The sequence below is a fragment of the Kryptolebias marmoratus genome, linkage group LG6, assembly GCF_001649575.2.
Source record: "Kryptolebias marmoratus isolate JLee-2015 linkage group LG6, ASM164957v2, whole genome shotgun sequence".
In the NCBI taxonomy this organism is placed as follows: Eukaryota; Metazoa; Chordata; class Actinopteri; order Cyprinodontiformes; family Rivulidae; genus Kryptolebias; species Kryptolebias marmoratus.
The window spans coordinates 3,954,723-3,976,275 of NC_051435.1; the positions used below are offsets into that span (position 1 = coordinate 3,954,723).

Consider the following 21,553-nt stretch of genomic DNA (forward strand, 5'->3'; position numbering starts at 1 on the left):
AGGCCTGATAGGTCTCTGTCTGTGGGAAACAGGAACCCTTTCCCTCCAAATGTGATAACTGTGACCCCATGACCTCCATTCTGTTAGCCAACCCCCCCTAGTCCTCATTCTCTAGCTGTCTCACACACTCAGTGACACACATTCACTGGTCAGAGATCTTAGAGATGAGAGAGAAGATGTCATTTGAATTAGGCTCTTTCAGCGTGACAAGCAAAGCGGGGTAGTGTGGCAGCGTGGAGGCAGACGGAGGAGCTGCAGATCAGTCTGGGCTCAGGTGTCGTCGGTGTTTCTGCCATATGGTCTCTGAACGTTGCATATGTCTGTGTCTTACTGTTGACTCTGCTGAGCTGTGGCATGCAGAGCGACAATAAAACAATTGTGTTTATGTGTGTTTCTTGTTAGCCAGGAGTGGGCTTGTTCAGGACCAACTGTGGATGTCCTCATTCATGCCATTTAATCCCAATGCCTTGCAGCCTCTGTAACCACTCAGACATTACTCAGTGATAGAGGGAAAAACTCCTCACCTGCTGAAATAACATCGGCGTGTGTGATGTGACGGTGTCTGCCTCGAGGCAGCTTCTATCTGTATTATCTGCTCCCTGACGGCTTAAAGGGAAATCCTCATTTTTTGTGTTGCAATGTGTTTTTGTTTTTTTTTACTTTTCAGAATTTCTGTGTTCAGGGAAGCTTTAAGGAAAAATTGGGCTTATTAGAAAGATGTTGGGTTAGAATATTTTGCTATTTATAACTTTTTTAGGCTGCATTAAATGACAAAAAGCTAAACTTAGGAATGAAATTGGCCCTCGGCATCTGAAATCTGATATCTGAAAGGCAGTCAGCATGACATAAAATTCCCCTGTGCAGGGAGAGATGATTGGATGCCGTCAGACTCTTGTGGATTATGTTAAGGAGGTTTTGTTGGTGTCGTAATTAGTCGATCATTCACCTCCCATTGATGGATTCAGCCTTCAAACTCTTTTCTGGTATAGGGTTGCGTGCTTTTGTCTGTGTATTGTGAGGCCAGATGCAGGGAGGCCTGGAATTTAAGTTTATCTTCTTTCAGACATCTGAGGATTTCCACAACATTACATAAACATATATTAAAGTATCCAGAGGATTAGTTTCTAGCCATGGTTTACAAAGAACGATAAAAAAAAAATACGGATAGTTTTGCTGATATTTCTGAGATATCCTCCTGTTTTTTTGTTTCTGCCACCACCCAACAATAGACAAGTAATACTCAAAGTGATAATAGATAATTAGGTGAATTTACTACTTATTAAAGGTGCCAAAGCTTAAAGTTTGAAGTCCCCTCTTACTCCTAGAAATTTAACCTTCAGTTTTAGTCATGAAATACATCATAATATGCGGCTCAGTCATAAATAGTGTGCTCTTTTGGTAGTGGTGCATCATATGGTGTGGATTAATCTTGCAAAAAAATATAAAAAAATTCTCCACAGACACAGACAACAATAGGATTTTGATGAAACAAGTGAGAAACCCCAGCCCTCTTTGGAGTTATGCTCCTCAGATATAGTTCCCAGTAGAAACGGGTCACAGAAGGTTGATCTTTGCATGTCTGAACTGGAATGTTGAGGTCTTTAACAGCTTTCACACAATTACAGTTTAAGTATTGTGACTTTTTTGAGAATTTACCACAGAATGCCTAACATGGACTGTGATGATGTCATGCGCTCTGACCTTTGAGCTGTCTGAACTTTCCAAAACGTTTGCAATGGACCTCTTCTTAAGCTCACAAACTTCCCACTTCTTATACAATTTATACATCAAGATGTGGGAAATTGTATCTCCTTGCATCCAGTTTGTCTGCCTCTGCTGTAGGACTCATGGTTTCCTCTTAAATCCCCTCAGAGTGAAGAACGCACCCCCTCAAACTCTCATTGACTTTAATTGTATCTGAGCTCAGGATTTTCTCTTCAAAAATGAAGGTGAAGGTTCTTTTTAACTTGTCTTATCTGCTACATAAAACTCTTAAACACAACGTGTTGTTTTCGTACGGACAGGGACTTTTTGTCTAAAGCTCCCTTTGTGTTTTGTTTCTGTTTGCCTGTTTTATTAGGAGGGCTGACAGGGAGTGAGAGACACACACATGAGTTTACCCTGGTTACCACAGCTTTAACATTTCTGTTTATCTTGGCTCTTCTACTGTGTATATATCAAAATATTGGCATTTTGCCAAATTAGACTAATACAAAAGGGTTTCTGAAATTACTATTGGGCTTTAGAGGTCAAAGCTGATGTTGGAAATTTGAGCAGTAATTGCATTTCAGCTATTTCTTTGAGTACAAAACCCTGCTGAAGTCATATTTTTCTGTCCACAGGCAGGAGTTTGACAGCAGTCAACCAGGATGTAACACGAGCTAAAGAAAACGTCCTCAAGCTTTGTAGAAGTAATGCCTTAACGACAAACGAACCATTCGAACGTGTACTTGTGTGACAGGCACATAAAAGAACAATATTAAAGAGCAAGGCTCAATAATATATGACAACGGGGCGCTTAAGCTAAAGAGGATTTAATTTAGGTTGTGTCACAAATCAAAAGCAGAGGAAATGCATTCCTTCTTTTAGTCTCCTTTTTGTCTTAAACATACAGCGCAAACTTTTGAACCTCTTATACTGTAATTAAGTGTCCGACACCACACTTTGAAACAGGAAGTCTTCTAGCCGTGTTGTCGTTCTGCCTCGTGGTTGAGACTCGATGCATGTTGTAGTAGACGGGAAAGAAATGTTTGAAACGGGGGACACATAATTTTCAAGAAAGTTCAAGGCATGTTCAGGCTTTGATGCTCAGAGATTACAAACACTAAAAGTCCGTCAATCCAAAGGTGTTCTGCCTTTCTTTTAATCCAGTTTGGTCTTCTTCTAGACCAAGGTTTGTTTTTTAATACAAGCTGTATGTTTGGCCACTCATGCATGATTGACAAACTTTCATTTTTTCAGATTTGAATGAAAAATGAATACTATTGTCTGTCAGCAGTACAGCCACAAGTTTGTTAATTCTCATCATTGGATCATTATCCATTATCTGTTCTGTTTCAGGCAGTTTTGTGTTTTTGCCTGATATTTTCATGTAATTATGAATAGGATATTCAAGTGAAAGTAAAACATTAAAGAGAAACTGTAGAAAACTCAAGTTTTTGTGTATATTTAGAATGACTCGTTTAATAGAAACTGTGCCAGTTGGTTTAATGAAGTCAACATCTCTGTATTAGTTTTTAATAATCAAGAGAAATCGAACACAGCTGTTCACAGCAGGGAAATCTCTGCAGTTGTAAAGTGTCAGTTTCTGTTTTTCTGCTATATCATAAGTTTCTGAAACTCTACCTTTACAGTTCAGATCCTTTAATCCTACATAAAAGGATCTGAACTATCACTTTAAAGGTAGGTTTACAGAAAATAAAGTCAACTCTGACCTCAGTTTGAGAAATCACGGTTTAATTATGACCTGACAGATGAGCTAGAAGCTAGTTCAAGCGAGGCGAAGACTGTATTTAACCTCAAGACTTTGAAAGAGGTTTATGCGACCAATATTTTTTTATATTCTGGCAGAAATATTATATCATTCCTGCTGGAAAGGCCTCAGGTTGCACCATAAGTGCTATAGCCAGCTGCTGCTATTTGGCCTTGCAAATGACAACATAATTTCTATATAAGTAACTGTGTAGTGCAAAATTCGCAAAAATGTAAGGTTTATAAAATAGTACTTAAATGAACTGCTGCGAAAAGTTATTTTAAGGTGACAACCTGCTTTGGTCTTGGTCCTTCTCAGATTAACTATTAGCTTGTCTATTAGAACAAAATTGAACTCTATTTCTCCAAATTTAGGTCATTCAAAGACCTATCTACAACAGGTAAGATATTTTGCTCGATTTTCTTTTACAGAACTCCAAAATATCTAAACTATTGCTTTATTGACAATAAGGTGCCTCTGAGGGGTTTTCTTTTGTTGTTAATATCCATGAAACCTCTTTTTAACCCTCCTGAATCCCTCAAAATAGAGAGAGAGATAAATAGAGGTAGAGAAGACCTTGTAACTTTAGTTCAGTTTGTCTCAAAGGCCATGGGAGGGTTCAACTGAAGTTTATGAAATCTGAATTTCTCATTAACATGTTTATTTTTGTTCAATTTAAACATTGTTTATAAAACTTTGCGTTGGCTTGTAACTCAGGACCTTTTTTTGCTCTGATGCGACACTTTCTTTCAGTTTTATCTGGACCCTTTGGTACAACAATCCAGAGACCAGAGCTGTGTGACATCTGTGACATGAAATATAAGTGCTTACAGGTAAAAATGGTTAAACTACAAGTTTCATCAACATCATCGTCATCCAGCAAACCAGATCAATGTTAGGTATATTTTAAACCTATTAGCTCAAGTTCCCAATGGTCATCAAACAATGAGCAAGAAATATGAAAGTTAACAGCAAGAAAAAATGCTCTAAAGTGTTTTTTTAATAATCTGATTTTGCATCTCCCCAGTTGAAGACATTGTTGTTTATTTACATGTAAACACCCCAGACTGAAGATGAAGCACTTTTTATTGAGTCAGTTAATGCAATCCTTAAAATAGTAGAAAAAAATAATATTTTATTAGTCAGATTTGGAAAGGGTTGGGTTTTTTTTTTAAATTTTTGCATTTGATACTTGTAAATTTTAAACAGTCGTTTTGAATGTTCCTGAAAGTATGTTATAATGGCCCCTTTCTTTAAATGCATTGCTTGAAGGTAAAGGCTTGAGAAAGTCCTTTTCCACAAAAGGATGTCATTATTTTTATGCCTACAATTAAATTGTCCCTTTTTGACAGTTTCAGAATGAGCGATTGCTTGGTTAAGTGTGTTGGATCCTTCTTGCCCCGAGGGTCAAATGAGTATACGTTTACAAAACTGAAATCAGTCTGCAGACAGCCTCAAGACAGAATGGACCACTGAATTAAACATAGAAAACCTCAGATTTGTTTTAGTTTTGGAATTAACTTTCTTTACTTATTCGTTTAAGGATAATTTATTAAATTAGTTTTTTAAATGTGAAAAAAAATGGCCTATGGAATCACAGTTTAATGCTAAAATACAAATTCAGTAAGTTGCAGACATTTGCCATTTTAAAATTTGCCATGACAGCAATTTAACTCTCCTGAAGCGCTCGTAACTGAAGAGAGGAAGAGGAGCCTTTGTAACTCCAGGTCCATTTGACCCGAAGGCCACGGGAGGGTTAAAGTGGTCAAGCTTTTGCAAAAACTTTTCTGCCTCTTTGCATGAGCATCTGAAAGCGTTAAAAGCCCTAACGAGATGCCTATTGAGTTCCTTTCTATCAACAAGCAAGGTTACAAACACACAGCACATGCTTTCCTTTATTTTTAACCCAAATACTGCAAGAAAGACACACAAGCGTCTTTTTTTCCTTTTAACTCGGAGCTCCCATTTGGAGCTGTCGAAGGTTTCTGTCAGCCGGTTCCATAGGCAGTGTAAGAAACCAGTCTGGACAAGAAACTGAGGCCAGGATTACAATATAACCACAGGGTGCTGAAACAGCCCTTTAAACTGGATTAAACAATAAATGCCTGCATTTCAGGAATGCAGTGTCTTTGTGTACAACCAAGCTTGTGAGAGCAAATAACTCTGTTAGAGATGATCCTGAAAAAAAAGCAAATGATTCAGTTTATTCAGAAAATTGGATTTTTTAAGTCATGAATCTAGCATTTCTTAAAGAAATTCATGTCAGCCACTGCCTTGCATGCCAGATCTTTAAAGAAAGCTCTTGCACAATCTGTTAGTGATTAGAATATATATCAAGGCTGCATTAATTAGACAAAGTCTTTAAAAAGTGTATGTTGTGGTCTGTTAGCGCTCACGGTATGTGAATGATGAATTTCAGCTACGGTCACGTCAAATTCTGGCTCAAAATAACATTAGCTCAGTTTTAGACATTTTTGTATGTTCTAAGTTGGATTTGGTGTGACAACCATCTTGAATTGTACATCTATCAATTACTTTCTGTAAGTTTCATTAAATTCTGTTTACTGGTTTGTGAGATATTTTTGCTAAATGGCAGACAATCAGGCAGTTTCATGATTGTCTGTGTTTTCTGGCGATATTTAATTCTGTTGCACAAATATTCCTCCAGTATTTTAAATAAAAAACCACAGTAATTGAAATCAAGTACTGTTGTTATTGAATATTTCAACATTTCAACACATCAGCCTTCTCAGTGTATACTTTCTTTGGGTTAAAACTTCAATCAGCATGAACCTATATTTGTAGTTCTCTAATTATCATAGTTTAACAAAGACGATTAGTCAAGGGGAGCAAATTGGCCTCTCTGTAACACCCTGAAAGCATAGGTTTTGTACACTGAAAAGCAAGGCTGCTGTAATTCTGTGGTGTCAGATCGCTTTTCACTGCTGCAACAAAAGTGGGAGGAGGAGTCAGAAGAATAAATATTGCCTCGGCAGCCAATACGGTGCACACCTCCTCCCTGTCCCCCTCCTCCTTACTTCTTTTGAATGAAAGGACTCCTCTTCACTTCTCCCCTCTGGCTGGTGGAGTGTGTGTGGTGGTGGCAGAGCGTTGGGACTGTGTGGACATGTCATCGTTCGCTCTGGGAGCCTGATCCAGCGGTATTGGATGTGGTTGGATATCATGCCAATAATGAAGATCCAGTTTGGAGTTTTGTTTTTGCTGGCCCAGTGGGTTGTCTGCTCTGATGCTTGGTTCTGGTTCCTGTCTGGTACCACAACATTGGCCCCAGTAGTGGAGCAAGAGGGTTCTGGCAGTCTGGCAGGTAGCGGAGAGTCGCCGTCTGAGAGCAACGCAAGTGTTGGAGCAGAAATCATTGATGAAGAACTTGGAATCCCAAAGGTTGAGCAGACTTGGGCAGAGACCACCAGGGCTCCAGAACTGACCACCATAATTCCTTCAGTGCAACCAAAGAGTGAATACACATCAGAAAAGACAACTCCAGGGATTTCATCACACACAAGTAAACCTGGTAATGGCACATCTTCATTAAAGGGTGTGGGTTCTGGAGAATCTGACCACTTAAAATTCACTGGAAGATTTAGATCTAGGACTGAGTCTGAATCAGACTCTGGGTCTGGCTTTTTGTTAAGCTCTGAATCAGATTTTATTACAGGAATTAAGAAGAGTTTTAGATCTGAAAAAGAAGCAGTCATTTCCATTCATCATGGAGGTTTAGATAGTGAAGCCGGTGCAGGGTCCTCGAAGAATAAGCAAAAATTAAAGTTTCAAGACAAAACATCCCTCAACAGAGCAGATGATGCTCATAATCTCAAAAACGCAAAATCAGAGCCAAATCTTAGCTCTGCTCCTAAAAGACCCAACAACAATCACGACAACATAAACAGCAGATCTAGCAGGAATGACTTAAATCTGGCTTATAAAAGTTCAGAAGATTTGATAACTTTAATTTCAGACAGCAACTTTGCACAGGCTGCTGCAGTGTCTCAGAGCAATCAACGACTGAAAGACACTTGGATACCTAATGAGGACATTTTACTTACAATGTTAAAGAATAATTTAGCTCCAGTTCCTAACCAGACTCTTTCTATAACAGGAACACCAACTCAAACCCATAAACTGTTTATTACCCAACCCAAAACTCATCATAAAAGACCAGACTCTAACTCTGTACTTCAAATATCCAGTGAAACATTATCAACAAAACAGAAAGTTTTGACTGGTCAAACTGCAGCCATGTTAGATGGTACTCCACCATCACTCCTTAGTCAGACAGCTGTAGACACCCAGGCAACAAATGAAAACCACACAGAAGTAGCTAAATCAAAACTGGTTATTGAATCATCACAGTGCTTGCTGATAGATGCTGCTCTTCCTTTCTGCTCCTCTGTGGTGGGGGAAACGTTTGCCGTGCCCAATTATCTCAACCAAACCAGTGTGGAGGAAGTCCAATCACTCCTAAATGAGTGGTCATGGCTGCTGCAGTCACACTGCCACCATAGTTTGGAACATTTTTTCTGCCTTCTCTTGGTTCCAAAGTGTGGCTCTGTGCTCCCACCACCTGTGTTGCCTTGCCAGAGTTTCTGCAAAGTGTTGCAGGACAGTTGCTGGACGCTGCTGGATGAGGGACACCTCCCTGTGGAGTGCCACGCTCTTCCAGATGAGGAGGATGAAGGGTATCAGTGCTTGTCAGTTAGTAACCGGAAAGGTAATCACTGGTTCGAAATGAAACCTATTTGGGTTCATTTTGAAACGGTTTTGAAAGTTTCTAAACCTCCCCACCCAGTTAATTGATACTTATTCTTGCCAGTCCTGACCCAAGGTATTAACAATGCTCCCGAGTACGTTCTTTTATAAAAGAGATCTTTTTTTGGCTACAGCCTAACAAGCATGATGCCAGACAGTTAACATGTTTAACATGTTGCATGTTTCCCTTGTCCTCTTGCCCGTAACTTTTATATACATCGAGATACACAGATTTAATTAAACTTCCATAACATAACTTTGTACATTACTTTTTCACCAGGTAACATTTGATCAGATGATTTTCGAGTATTTGACTAAGGCCCAGGTTCACGCTACTACAGATATATTTAAGAACAGAGATTTCCTGTTGCATCTACACCTCCCAAACAGCTTTTTGTTAGAAAAATTGTGTTACTTAAAAAAGCTTTTTATCCATATAGACTCAAAGTATGGAGCTTTACAGAGAAACAGTGATGTAATCACCTATTTTTTAGTTTTGCTGGTTTTAGTCTTTTTGTCTCACTTGATCCCATCATCCGTCCTGAAATGGGCTGTCACCTTGCATCAGGAAGGTTGCAGGTTAAAACCCACTTGTGTTTGGTCTGTGTACAGTTTGTGTGTTCTCCCGTGCATTTTAGATTTTCTTCTGGTGCTCCGATTTCCTCCCACAGGCCAAAAACAAGCATGTTAGGTTAATTGGTAATTCTAAATTGTCACTAGATGTGAGTGAGAGCGTGAATGAATGGTTGTCTGTCCAGTGTTGCCAACTCCTCAGGAAAATAGCAATTAGCTATCCTAAAAGTTCAAGAATTTGCTAAATTAAATCATCACCTAATTTGCTTAATTGGCCAGAAAGGAATCATGTTGTTTGAAAGACAAAAAGTCTGTATATATATTTAAAAAAAACAGCCTAAATATGTTTAAACCTACAAATGAACTTTTTTTTTTGTTTGTTTGTTTAATGTCACAATTCCAACCCTCCTTCTTTGTCCAGACTTGAGACCGGCTAATTTGACCCAAAAGTGACGGTCAAAGTTATCTTAGTGCAGTGGTTCATTCCAGGCAGAAATTTTACATTTACATCCTGCCAACAGTACATTAATCGGTCAGATTAACTGCAGTCTGGCGATGCTGTGGTGAATATCTCCTGCTCTGACAGCAGCTGGGAGGGACGCTGTGCGAGGACTGAGCCACCCCGGAGTGCTTTGAGACAAGGGAAGGGCCCCAGCATTACCACTGCTCAATGGAAAGGACGATACTCGCTTTCACGTCAGTCTTCAGAAGTCTCTAATAACACAAGAAAAAGTTGCTAGATTTGTTGCTAGTTGCGTTAAAAAAACTGTCGCTGGAGGGGTCTGAAAACCCACTAAATATAGTGACAAAGTCGTTAAACTGGCAATGCTGTGTCTGTCTTGTTTGTTTTTTTGTTTCCCTATGACGAATGGTGAAACCCACCTCTAACACAATGACCGCTGGATGGAAAAATGGGTAAAAGAAATAAATGGATAGATGGTGTTTTGAACTGATAAACCAATGATTACTGAGGAGAAAATTGTAAAAAGTACCAACCAAACCAAAAAAAAAGGAAAAAAAGGATCCAAAGATTGTTTTGGAAAAACCCTGTGTTTAAAATCTATTTAGATTTAGTCATTATAACACCAATAATGTCATAACATCAGTGATATAATTCAAGAGACCAACAGGCCTATTGTGACAAATACTGTATGTGCAACACGTCCCGTGAGACTAAACAGACTGTGGAAAGACTGACTCCGTTTCATCCTACAAGTATTTGTTGATTTATGTGAGATCCCACTGGTTTCTCTGGTTTGTACTGAACATTTTTTGATGGGAAAATGTGCTCTTGTGACTCTGCTTTGCTTTATAGCTTGTTCCCTTTGATGGATATCCATCTTCACTCCTGCCCACACTCTCAGCTCATATCACTGAGCGTTAAGGATGGTCTTTTTACAGCTGCACTATCTGTCAGACACCTCGTTTCACTGACAGACATGAGTGGACATCGTGTTTCTGGCTCCATGACTAAGGCCCCTTCGTAATGGATTACGACCGTGCTACAGTTTTACACACACAGTTTTGGCTTGGTTGTCTAGAATTTGAATTAGTTGTTGTGTCCAATACAAAAAGCTCTGAAAATTTTGTTGGGTGTTCTTGACCCATCAACCAAGACCTCACAAATCAATCCTTATGTTCAAGTAAAACATGTCATTACCATCTTTGAGCCCTGGGGGTGTTTTTCTCGCAGTCCAACACCAAGGCATGTTCACTGCTTGTAAAAATAGCCTCAAGGTGCAACTGCAGATCTTCTAGTTCCTTTAAATCAAATGTAAAACCTCTGCAGTAAAGGCTTTTCAGTACCTGTCTGATCTGATGAAAGAAGTGTGTTTATTTGTGTTAGTGTTTAGATTGTATCTCAGGTGGGACGCTGTTTGTTTAAGTAGTGGTTGAGAAATGGCAAATGGATGCATCTGCTGAAACCAGTTTCTTGTTGTTTTTGAATTATGACTGTCTGGAAGGTTTATTTGCCCCCTAAATCCACAGGTTAAACTGATAAACTCAATTATAGTGCTTAGTCCCTGAACTACATATGGTTTCTGCTCACAGTTTAGAGCTTTGGAGAGTCTTACTTGCAATCACTGGTAAATATTTAAATGGGAAAAAGTAGGTTTTTGCACTTTGGCTTTGATGTAAATAAAGGTACACGTAAGGGAACAAGTTAATATGCTACAAAACTCTGTAAATGTTTGCCTCAAAAACAAAAAAGGTGGTAAAATTTCTTTATTTTCTTGATTATTAGTCTCATAACTTCACCTCCTTCTAGTCTTCTGACCTTACGCCTTAACTCTTATTAGATGGAGTGTCTGGGAAGCTTCAGACACTTTATTACCAACAGCTCTGTCAGCTTGATGTGTGGGAGGGCGACAGGTTAAGCCATTATACCACCCAAATCCTACATCATTTAGCTTTGATCTGTCACACAAGAATGTTTCCTCTCTTTGTGAGGTTGTATTTTGATTCAGTTTAAACAATACACATGAAGCGAGACAAAACAGAAAATATCTATTTTTTGACTGTAGCCTTTAGTGTTTTGCAATGACATTAAGATTGTTTATTTTGCCTCGATGGATGGCAATTTGCAGTGAGTAGCATTCAGCTACGTGCATTTAGCACAGTGTTAGTTCATTATTTTCAGGCAAATGTCAGGATGAGACTATTGCATCACATTAGAGCTTGAGGTTCAGTAGCCATGCCCAGATTACAGTCTGAATAAGTCTGGGATGGAAATAGTAGCTTTGCAGGTCAAACAACAATTGTGCTGATTTTTGGGAAAACTTCTCACTTTTATTGGAATCACACAGCATCATAATAAACAAAGATGCTCACTAAATAACACGAAGGATGAGTAGATCACATGATGTCTGATGTATAGATGAGTGAGAGGCTGCTGTGGGAAGATTGTCGTGATATCAGTGTTCATCACGGGGATTCTGTCAGACATGATCCTTTCACTGTTGGGGGGCAGGATTGTCAAGGCTGAGTAGCTCTTTTAATGATGTTTCTCTATGGTTCCTGGTCTCTTGAGAGATGAGCAGTCATTCATTTCAGGGTCTAAGGGTCAACTGCAATTAAATTTAGAGAGTTCTGGGTAGCAAAAGTTTATCCTTTTTAGGAAGCCATTAGTCTTAGTCTGAATTGACAGGATTAAGTTGTTTAATTGAAACTAAGTCCAATCCTGTTCATACAGCTGCATTTATTCTGAGCTCTTAAAAAGGAAAGGTGATACATTTTATTGGTGGTAAAAGAAAATGTACATGTTACTAATTTCTGGCATTGCGGTTCCACTGAGCTGAGATTGAAATCGAATGTTATGACATAAAGGCTTTAAAGCTGGTTAAATTCCTTCATGGTGGTGCTCACCAGGGAATCCTTTTCACTTGGATCTTATGACGGCTTCAATTATGGGCGCAGTGTGGTCCAGCTACTTTTCTGCCAGAAAGCCTTTCCCCTCCTCTGGTTTGTGTTAGACTTGTACAAAATGAGAGGTGATGAGGCTCAGAAGTAATTACAGAAGTAATGTTTTGAACTGGATAATTGCCTTTTAGTATTTTTTATCAGGTGTTTCCTAAGCAGTTGGCATGCACATTTTACTCATTTAGATGTATTTGAGAAGCTTTGCAAAGTTATTTATAAAGTTTGCATAGTAGTTGCATCTAAATATTATTTTACAAGTAGACAATGATTCTAAGGGTGCAGTTGCACAGTTTGTTATAGACTCGTCTTCCTTTTCGTGTTTTAGGAAATGCAACATGAATTTCACTGTGGTTCAACCAGAAATGTTCTTTACGAGATGCAGTTTAAGAAACTGCTAACTTATGCCTGTGGTTTACAGACTGCGAAAAGTAAAGGGCAAAATCAGTTTTGATGTTTAGTTTTGATTCAAATTAACACCTAAATGAACCTGGTTTGGGTCTCAAAGTTGAATTTTTCCACATGAATGATGTGCTGTTTGACATTAATGCACAACAATATGTAACAAAATTGACTTAGGTATAAAATTTAACTCTATAAGCAGCCATATACACATTTATCTACAAGCCAGAGCAAACATGTTGCTCTTTTTTAAAATGATGGCAACTAAATATGCCTCCTCTTGCTTTTCTTGTGAGACTCTTTGATAGAAATCTGATTCACTGGGGCTCAGTAATGTATAAGTATGACTTTCAACAACTTATAACTGCTGCACTCACTGAAGGGGCAGATGTGCACAGAAGCATTGGGTTAATTTAGCTTCTAATTTGTTGGTCCAAGGATTCTGATAGGCCGTGGTATAAAATGTACAAATACTGACTGTGTCCCAAATGTCCTTTATGATTTACTTATAAAAATCACAAAAAATCACTATATGTATCTTGGTTTTCCCCGAGTTTGTAGCATTGCCTGTTGTAACTAGAACTGCGCCTTCTTGTTTTTCTAATTTCTATCCAAACACCATCTCCTGGAGTTATTCTGCCAGATGTGTGTTTTCATGTTCATAAATCGTGTCAGTTTGCAGAACATTACGTTCCAGCTTCCAGTAGAGTGGGATGTAGCGTGCGCTTACTATTAAATAACTCTTGGTAGTCCTGAAAATTCATTTGTGAGAGTGACGGAAGAGCATTCTAGTTTGTTTTTTGATGTTTACATTCAGGTGATGCTTTTTTGAAACAGCTACATGCAGCACCAACATGAAGTTTTATGTTTGATTGTACATCTAATTTCATACTTTTTCATACTCTGCTGGATGAGTACACACAGACACACACACACACACACACACACACACACACTCTAATGGTGTGATGTCCTCTTGCATTTTAAAAATTGTGAGCAGAAACCTCACACAAAAGTTACGTTTGTATAAATGCTGAACCAAATGTCCCGTATAAATACATGCATCATTGCACTACTACTGAGGAGGTGGAATTCTTCTCAGTTAGACAGTTGCTGGTTCATTACCCAACTTCCACTTTAGAACAAGGTTGTGTTTTTATTTGATTGATATGACTGGTATATTTTTTTTTTGTAAAACAAAAAAATTCAAAAAATCTTAAAAGGGCTAACAGTTTGTACTTTTTTTTTCCCCACCATATGAACAGCAGTGAAGGTATGGAGATGGTACAGTAGGTAAATTGAATCCCTTTGAAAATAACAATTTTTGTTCGTCAAGCTTCAGTAAGAAGGAGACTGTTTTTTTTAACTGTTATGGTTCAGTTCTGTTATGGTTCAGTTCAACTGGTTTTAAGGGAAGTTTTGTGAGCTCATTAGGTTTGTGGTGGATCGATAACAGAAATATGATCGATGTCTGAATGAGTCAAAGCTGACTGATTCAAGTTACTTATTTAATGTCTAAAACAGGGTTTGACACAGCAAACATGTCAACAAAACAGGTTTATTTTTAAATCAAACGTCTGACAATCACTACAACCATAACTTAGGATGAAGATGCATTAGTCATGACGTTTTTTTACCAAATCAGAGGACTATAATTTTCACATTTTCTAGGTGAACTTTAACACTCCAGGTCAGACAACTCAGCAGCTTCTTGCAGAGTGAAAGCCGAGATCATCGCCTCTCTCTGCAGGCCTTGAGGGATCTTTGAAATGATGCTAAAGTGATCTCAGCTGAAATCACACAGTTTTCCCGACTCTCCAGATGTCCTAGTGTTTTCCTGTGGATTATACGGGTTGACATGTGTAAGGCTGTGTACGGAGTGTCACACTCTACGGACAGCTTCATCAACCGGGTCTCCCAAACCGTGGCACCCCATTCTGGAATGTTAGGAAGGGCCAAAAAGTTGCTTTCCTGGTCAGTGAGCGGTCGGCCTGACAAGACAAACTAGCACCATAAAACCCGGCACCACTCCATTCATCAGCAGCTCTCTTTTTGTGTCCAACTGACCTTGAAGCTGTCAGTGTTCAACAAAGGCTGGTTGGAAAAGCTGAATTGAGATTGCACTTAAAATGCTAATGATGAAACCTTTGTGTGGCCAACATTTTTCATCTCTGAGAGGGAATGACTGCCCTAATCCAACTTTAGTAAAAAAAAAAAAAATCATTGTTAGACTTGACCTTTAAAATTGTCTAATTATAGTCTCAAACTTGCATCTGGTAAATTACATAGACATGTATTTTGTAGTAAAAGGTGGTTGATGGTCATATAGTTTGCATAAATATTTCTTCATTGTTGTAACTAATAAAAACATCCTCAAATATATCTTTCAATCGCACATCTGGTTTGTGTGAGTAAACGAGTGAGATGCCTTCCTTAATGACAGGTTTAAAAAGTTTCCAAGATGAACATGCACATATGATAATTTGACAAAAGTATTCAAATAAATATGTGCCTGTATTGTTCAAAGAAAGAAAGTCTTGTATAAAAAGTTACAACGAATGCCAAGTTGCTGTCTCTGCTTCTTTAAAGTTTCATGCCAGCGTCAGCATCAAACAAAATGATTTACAAACTAAATGATGTTCTTTCCCTAATGCTGCATTTCACAGCTGAATTACAACCAGTTTTTTTCAACGATTGAGTGCATAGAGGGAATCCACGTTCAAACATGTGAGCACTGGCCCATTAAAGGGACCCTCAAGGTCTGCCATTCTGAGTTTATCAGAGTAAACATCTGCTCTGCTTGGTGTCAGTGACTGCTTATTGTTAAGCGCCGTTCATGCAGCAGTCAAGGCATACCTGTAAAGGTCTAAACATGGACCTATTGTGTCATTTCAAGATTTTTTCCCCAATTAAAGAAAAAAAAAAAAAGCTGCTTTGCTTTAAATAATTCAGAAAGATCCGTAAAGGATTGATTCTACGGTGGTATGGTCAGCTCGCACTGAGCAACTTCAACAGTTGTTTGTAAAAGTTAGAAAAAACAAAAATCATAGAGCCATCTCCCAAATGAGCCAGACGTTGTGATGTATGAGAGGCTAAAATAGAATGCAGAAGTAGTTAGATTGCACAAATAATGGAACAAAGCAGGAAAACGATTTTGCAAATGAGCAATTGAGCATTTATTTTTGGATTCAGACTCTATAAAGAGGGTTAGGAGAATGAGGAAAAGGAGGCATCAGTCACACTGCACAGGTTTCCCAGAAAGCCTGAGACACTGCTCGATATTTGTTGTAGGTCATTTTTGTTCATAGAAGTGATAAAGTGTTAGTCAATGAGCCTGTAACATTTAACGAGCACAGCTTTTCTTATGTTTCCTTTACAACAAAAGTGTTTGTCTCCAACAGCTGAAAATCGCAGTGTGACCCTGGCTTTAGACTTTGATATAGACTTAAACTCACTATGTGCTTATACATATATATTTCTAGATTTTCCTTCAAGATGGTCATTAATTAAGCATATTTACATTTCATATTTAGTTGCCTATTCAGTCATCATTTGATTTATATTTTTGCTGACATGTATATTGTTAAATAGTTGGATCTGAAACAGAAATAATCTGTGTTGCAGAGAGAGCATTTGCATAAGAGGATGTCTTTTTATTGCTGTCCTTTTCCAGTTTGACTGGCCTCTCTGTCAGCTCAGACTCAAATGAAAGCATCTTTAGTCCTCAGATAGCTCACAGATGATCAGGGCTGGAGTTTATGGCTGTACAGCAGAAAGCAGACGCTCCAGTTCAGTCAGCCCCACAGATCTCCTGCTCTCATGGCCGTGGGGAGGCTTTGAACTGAGCGACGCAGACACACATTTCTCACCAGGTGGTAAACCAAAGCATTTCTTCAAAGCAACCAAAGCATGTCACATGCTGTCCAAAAACAGCCATTTCTGTGATTTGTCTTTCAATGCGAGAAAACCCCATTTTTGATCAAAGCAGATCAGTTTAGTTTCAGTTTTGCTGCCATAACAAAAACTTGTCGCCACACAAGTGGGTTACTACTGATGCCCTTTTGTTCCGATCCAACAAGAGTCATGAAGGGTGATGGAAAAGGGAGCAAAGATATGCTGGAAGGCCAGCTGTTGGTCCCTGTGTGCCCTGCAACAGTGACATTTAACAGATGTCACCCAAGCTGGAAGAACTGTTCTCCTTGTTTTTTTAGCATCCTCTGGAATGTGATGGCATAGACGCCTGTCTGTTTTCAGAGATTGTTGTGTTCGGTTAAAAAAATTAAAGAACCCAAATTATAGAATAATCAAAACACAGAAAATATGATTACTTTTCAATATGAACTAATTATAATTAAAGAGCACTAAAACTTTATTTGTGTTCCTTAAGTATGTTGTTGAAACCTCCAAATTGTTTAGGGCATGATAATCCTACAAAGTTGAATAAAACAGGACTTGTTTTTGATTCTTGAAGACGTTTCACGTCTCAACTGAGGAGCTTTCTTTATTGAGATATTATGAATGTAGGGTACTGAATTGAGCTAGCTCCTTGATGAAAAACAAAACATCTTCAGGAATAAAAAAAGAAGTCCAGTTGCCTTCAGTTCAACATGCAAATATGTTCTTGTGAAATTGCTTGTTAGTTTGTGGTTTTTTGAGCAGAATTGCTTTCCCAAAGCTTTCAGGAAAAAGTCCAAAACAAGAAGTTTGTTTAAAGCAGTTGATTTGACTTTGGCTTTAAACAAAAATGGGTTATTTATAATAGTTATGGTCTGATAACAGCACATATTTTTGCATCTATCACATTTTGCCACCCATCAACAGACTTATGGGCCCTGGTCTAACTCCAAACCCTGTCATGCTGCCCTCCCTCCTAACCTCCTCTCTGCAGTATTCCTACTGTGGCCTGATATTTTGTTTCTCTTCACCAGAAGACAACGTCTCACTGCTGGAACTGATTGGGGATCCGCCTCCAGATGAAATCTCCAAGGTTGAAGGACCAGACAATAACCCTGGCTACCTCTTTGGTCCAGACACCAGCACGGGCCAGCTGGCTCTTGCCCACTTCCCAAGCTCCTTCTACAGAAACTTTGCCCTCATCTTCAGTGTGAAACCCACTTCTGACAATGGTGGAGTCATCTTCTCCATCACGGATTCCTCCCAGGAGACCGTGCATGTGGGTGTTAGACTTTCAGCTGTGCAGAAAGACAAACAGGACATCATTTTTTACTACACTGAGACTGACTCAGAGCAGTCCAAAGAAGCAGCCAGGTTCCATGTGCCCTCGATGACAGAGACCTGGAACCGGTTTGCTATTTCTGTGAGGGATAACAAGGTGATGCTCTACCTTAACTGTGATGTAGACCCTCAAGTGATGCACATTCAGAGATCCACGGATAAGATGGAGCTGAAACCTGGTGCTGGAGTCTTTGTTGGTCAAACTGGAGGGTCTAAACCTGACAAGTTTAAGGTATGTTACCAAGCTTTGACTGCTTTCAACCAAAGAACATAGTTACCCTGTAGTCATTGTAAAGACTTTTATAAATAATTACATTCAGTAGTGAGTAGATAACAATAAATCTTATATTAAAAAGAATGTCGGCCTTTTATATCCCTAATTCAGTGTTTTATACACGTTAAATGATCTTTGATGAGACAGAACTCCTGCTGTGTGAAATTTTGGCAAAGTGCACTTTCCTGTTTTGATTTCCCATTGGCATACTAATTATATGAAACATTTCAGCTGAATGACTCTCATGTGATTCTTTTTCTTAAACCAGGTTGGCACAAAATCATAACAAACATGTTTATATCCCCCAGCGATTCTTCTGTAAGTAACTAAAAGACCTCACATTTGGATTTTAATTAACATCAGTCAGCTGACTGTGCCAACAAAAACTGCTGACCTCAAATGGTGTTTTTTTTTAGTGCAGCAGGAGTGCACTTTGATACTTTACTAATTGGCAAGTTTTTTTTTTTTCATTCAATGCTACACAAACCAACGTTTTTAATTTACATCTCTTATAGACTTTTTATTCTCCCTAAAATGTTGGTATTTGGTGTTTTCTTTGATACAATGGACTTATTTTCAGTAAAAACAGTTGTAGTGGTGCATATTTTAGCAATAAAGTACCTTCCTTTTTAGTTAAAACAATGCTTTTAGGAACACAAAGCTATGAAACTGTAGACACCTAATTATCGCAGCCCATTATAAAAATTCTTTGTGACTAATTTATATCAAATAAATGGCCATGTCGTTTGCAGGAATGTCACACGAAAGCTGCAATTTATTCTTAGTTATGTACATACACTAATGTATTGTAAGTACCATATAAGTGTGATTCAAGATGAAAATATGTGTATTTTCTCACAATTTTCTGTGTCCAAATGGTCACCACAATCACAGCCCAGTGAGATGCAAGCTCAAGCTTTCCCCAAAGAATTTAAGACTTGGAAGTGTTTTTTGTTTTTTTTTACATTCAAATATATACAGTGCATAATCACAAAATGTGCATTCAACTCAAAACCGAAAACCATGTAGTCCACAGTGATTGATCCTTTTCATGTAGGGAACTTAAGATTTATTATGAGGATCTAAAGCACAATGATAAAAGAGGGAGAAATGGTCAGCTAAACATCAGACAGAAAAGGCCTTGTGCAGCTCAAAAACAGCCATTAAAAATCTACAGAAAGAAAGAGTTAAAATGTCAAAGAACCATTTATCTTCAAAGTTCTCCTAAAAAATCAATTTGGTGCTTTACTCAAGACATAAATGTATCTAAAGACTCGACTTCAAATAACATACCAGCAGAGACACAATGGCTAATGGCTCTTTGATAGCCAGGAAGATAGTGTTCACGCTATCAGTGTGAGTTTCCTGTGTGGGAGCCTGTAACAGATTGTCTTATTGAGGCAGAGATACCAACACTTCACAGAAAGTGGTTAAAACCAGAGACTTCAATGGTCCCAGTTATTTAGTAGAGAGGGGGGAATTCCCTGGGATGATTAGAAACCAACAAGTTCAGAGACAAACAGCCACGTTTATGTGTTGGGAGTGTGTGTGTGAGAACAAGTGCTATTCTGACACGATTATATGTATCATCAAACATCAAAACACCAAGGACGTGTTTTCCAACAGGGTGCGATCAGTGATCTGAGGGTGGTGGGAGACCCCCGTGCTGCCGAGACGCTCTGTGAGGAAGAGGAAGATGACTCAGATATGGTGAGTTAATCGATTTTTTTTTTTTAACGATAACTAACCACAAGCACAGTTTTCTGAAACCCCTTTTTTCAGAACAATAGACCGACTATTTCAAGGAGAAGACATGTATTTGATGATGGGTTTGTGTAAAATAAATCAAACTAACTCACTTTATTAAAATTTGCTTACCTGACACATAGTTTTAAATGTTTTCTTGCTCTCTGTACTGTACAGTTGCCAAGTCCACTTGTTATAAGCAACTTTGAGTTTGTTTATCTGCAAATTTTGCTTGAAGATATTGATAGTTGTAGGTTGTGTTTATTTGGGCTTGTAAAGTGTAGCTGCTTATTTAGTTTTACTCCTGTCTGCTAACTGAAAAGGCCTAGTTTGTCTGGTCGCAGCATCTGGCAACAACAGCAGGATGGCTGCCCCACCAACATAAAGTGATTTGGGAGACTGATGAGTAGACAAAGTTGGCAAATATGGGGAAAAAAGTATAACAAAGACTGGGAATATTAAAAATTATATTATAAACTAGACCCGACCTCAAGTGGGGACTGATTAGGAAACTGATTAGGGATGTATGCACATATTTGACCACTTTACGGACCAATATGAGTCTTTTTTTCAGTAACTGTTCAAAAGGGCCAACAAGATGTTTGTATATAAATAATATAAGTACTTTTGCACTTTGTTTAATGGATGTTAATGTAAAATAACAGTGTTCCTTAAAATGGTTTTGCATGAAATGTTAAAATAACTGATGTGACCTCACCATCCTTCATTGTCAGGCTGCAGTGGGTGTGGCTAGTTTTTATGGACCTGGTTCTTGTTCCTTCTGTGAAATCTGGGAACAATCTGGTAACTGATTCTGACATAGAGCGGCAGTTCCACAGTTCTTTTAGAGTTTATCCTGAAGACAAATTACTGAATTTAACTAATAATTAGTTTATTTTGTGGAAAATTCCTGTACAAAGTGATTTACTATGAAAACAGCAATAAAACTCAATTTTACAATAACAAACAAGTGCAAACAGGTTTAGCTGCATCATTTTGCTGCTCTCAGAAACCCATACAGCTATATTTTTATGGGGCACTTGTGGTGCTGATAGGGTTTTCTGCAATCCTCGTTAGATGTTAGTAATTTATGCAATAATTTATTGTAAAGAGGTCATATAAAAAGCAATGGGTAAACACAGCTGTAAAAGACATGAAATGTTAACGTTAAATAGCTTGAACACTCATTGACATTAATGGTACAAATGGTAAAGTTATTACCCAACGCTGCACAGGCCACGATAATTACTGCAGATATGGCAACCTATAAAAGCCTGTTGGATGTTTAGTTTCAGTAACAACAGTAAATCTGTAAGTGATAAAAGTCTGGGATCACTTCTGACCCGACCACCCACATATAAACACAGGTGCCTCACTGCAGCCCACCATCAGCCGTAACTGTTATTTAGTGAAACATTCACAGCTGCTCTGCTCGCTCAGACCACCAAAACCATGTCCTGACTGACGAAATCAACGTCTGCCTGTGTTCTTAGGATGTGATGTAAAGATCACAGGTTTCTGGTTTCAGCCTTTCATCTCAAATGATAATTGCTTCATTCCGGTTTGAAGATACAATTATTGACACTGCAAGACACCTGTCTGCTGTGAAACCCAATTAACTAATGTTGATGGAGAGACATCACTGTTTAAAGATATCAGGGGTAAAA

The 21,553-nt window shown here is 38.4% G+C and overlaps 1 protein-coding gene across 9 annotated transcripts in view; it reads left to right on the forward strand.

Annotated features, from left to right (window-relative positions):
- col18a1a (collagen type XVIII alpha 1 chain a) overlaps positions 1–21,553 on the forward strand; it is a 72,075-nt gene that overhangs the window by 27,139 nt on the left and 23,383 nt on the right. For 3 of the 9 annotated variants that reach the window (XM_017430395.3, XM_017430396.3, XM_037976189.1), the window contains 2 exons: positions 17,560–18,098; positions 19,767–19,850. In XM_017430395.3, coding sequence (XP_017285884.1) covers positions 17,560–18,098; positions 19,767–19,850 — 623 coding nt within the window. Of the gene's footprint in view, positions 1–6,537; positions 7,005–7,551; positions 8,202–17,559; positions 18,099–19,766; positions 19,851–21,553 lie in introns of those variants that run through there. The other 6 variants (XM_037976185.1, XM_037976186.1, XM_017430392.3 and 3 more) reach the window with 5 other exon arrangements.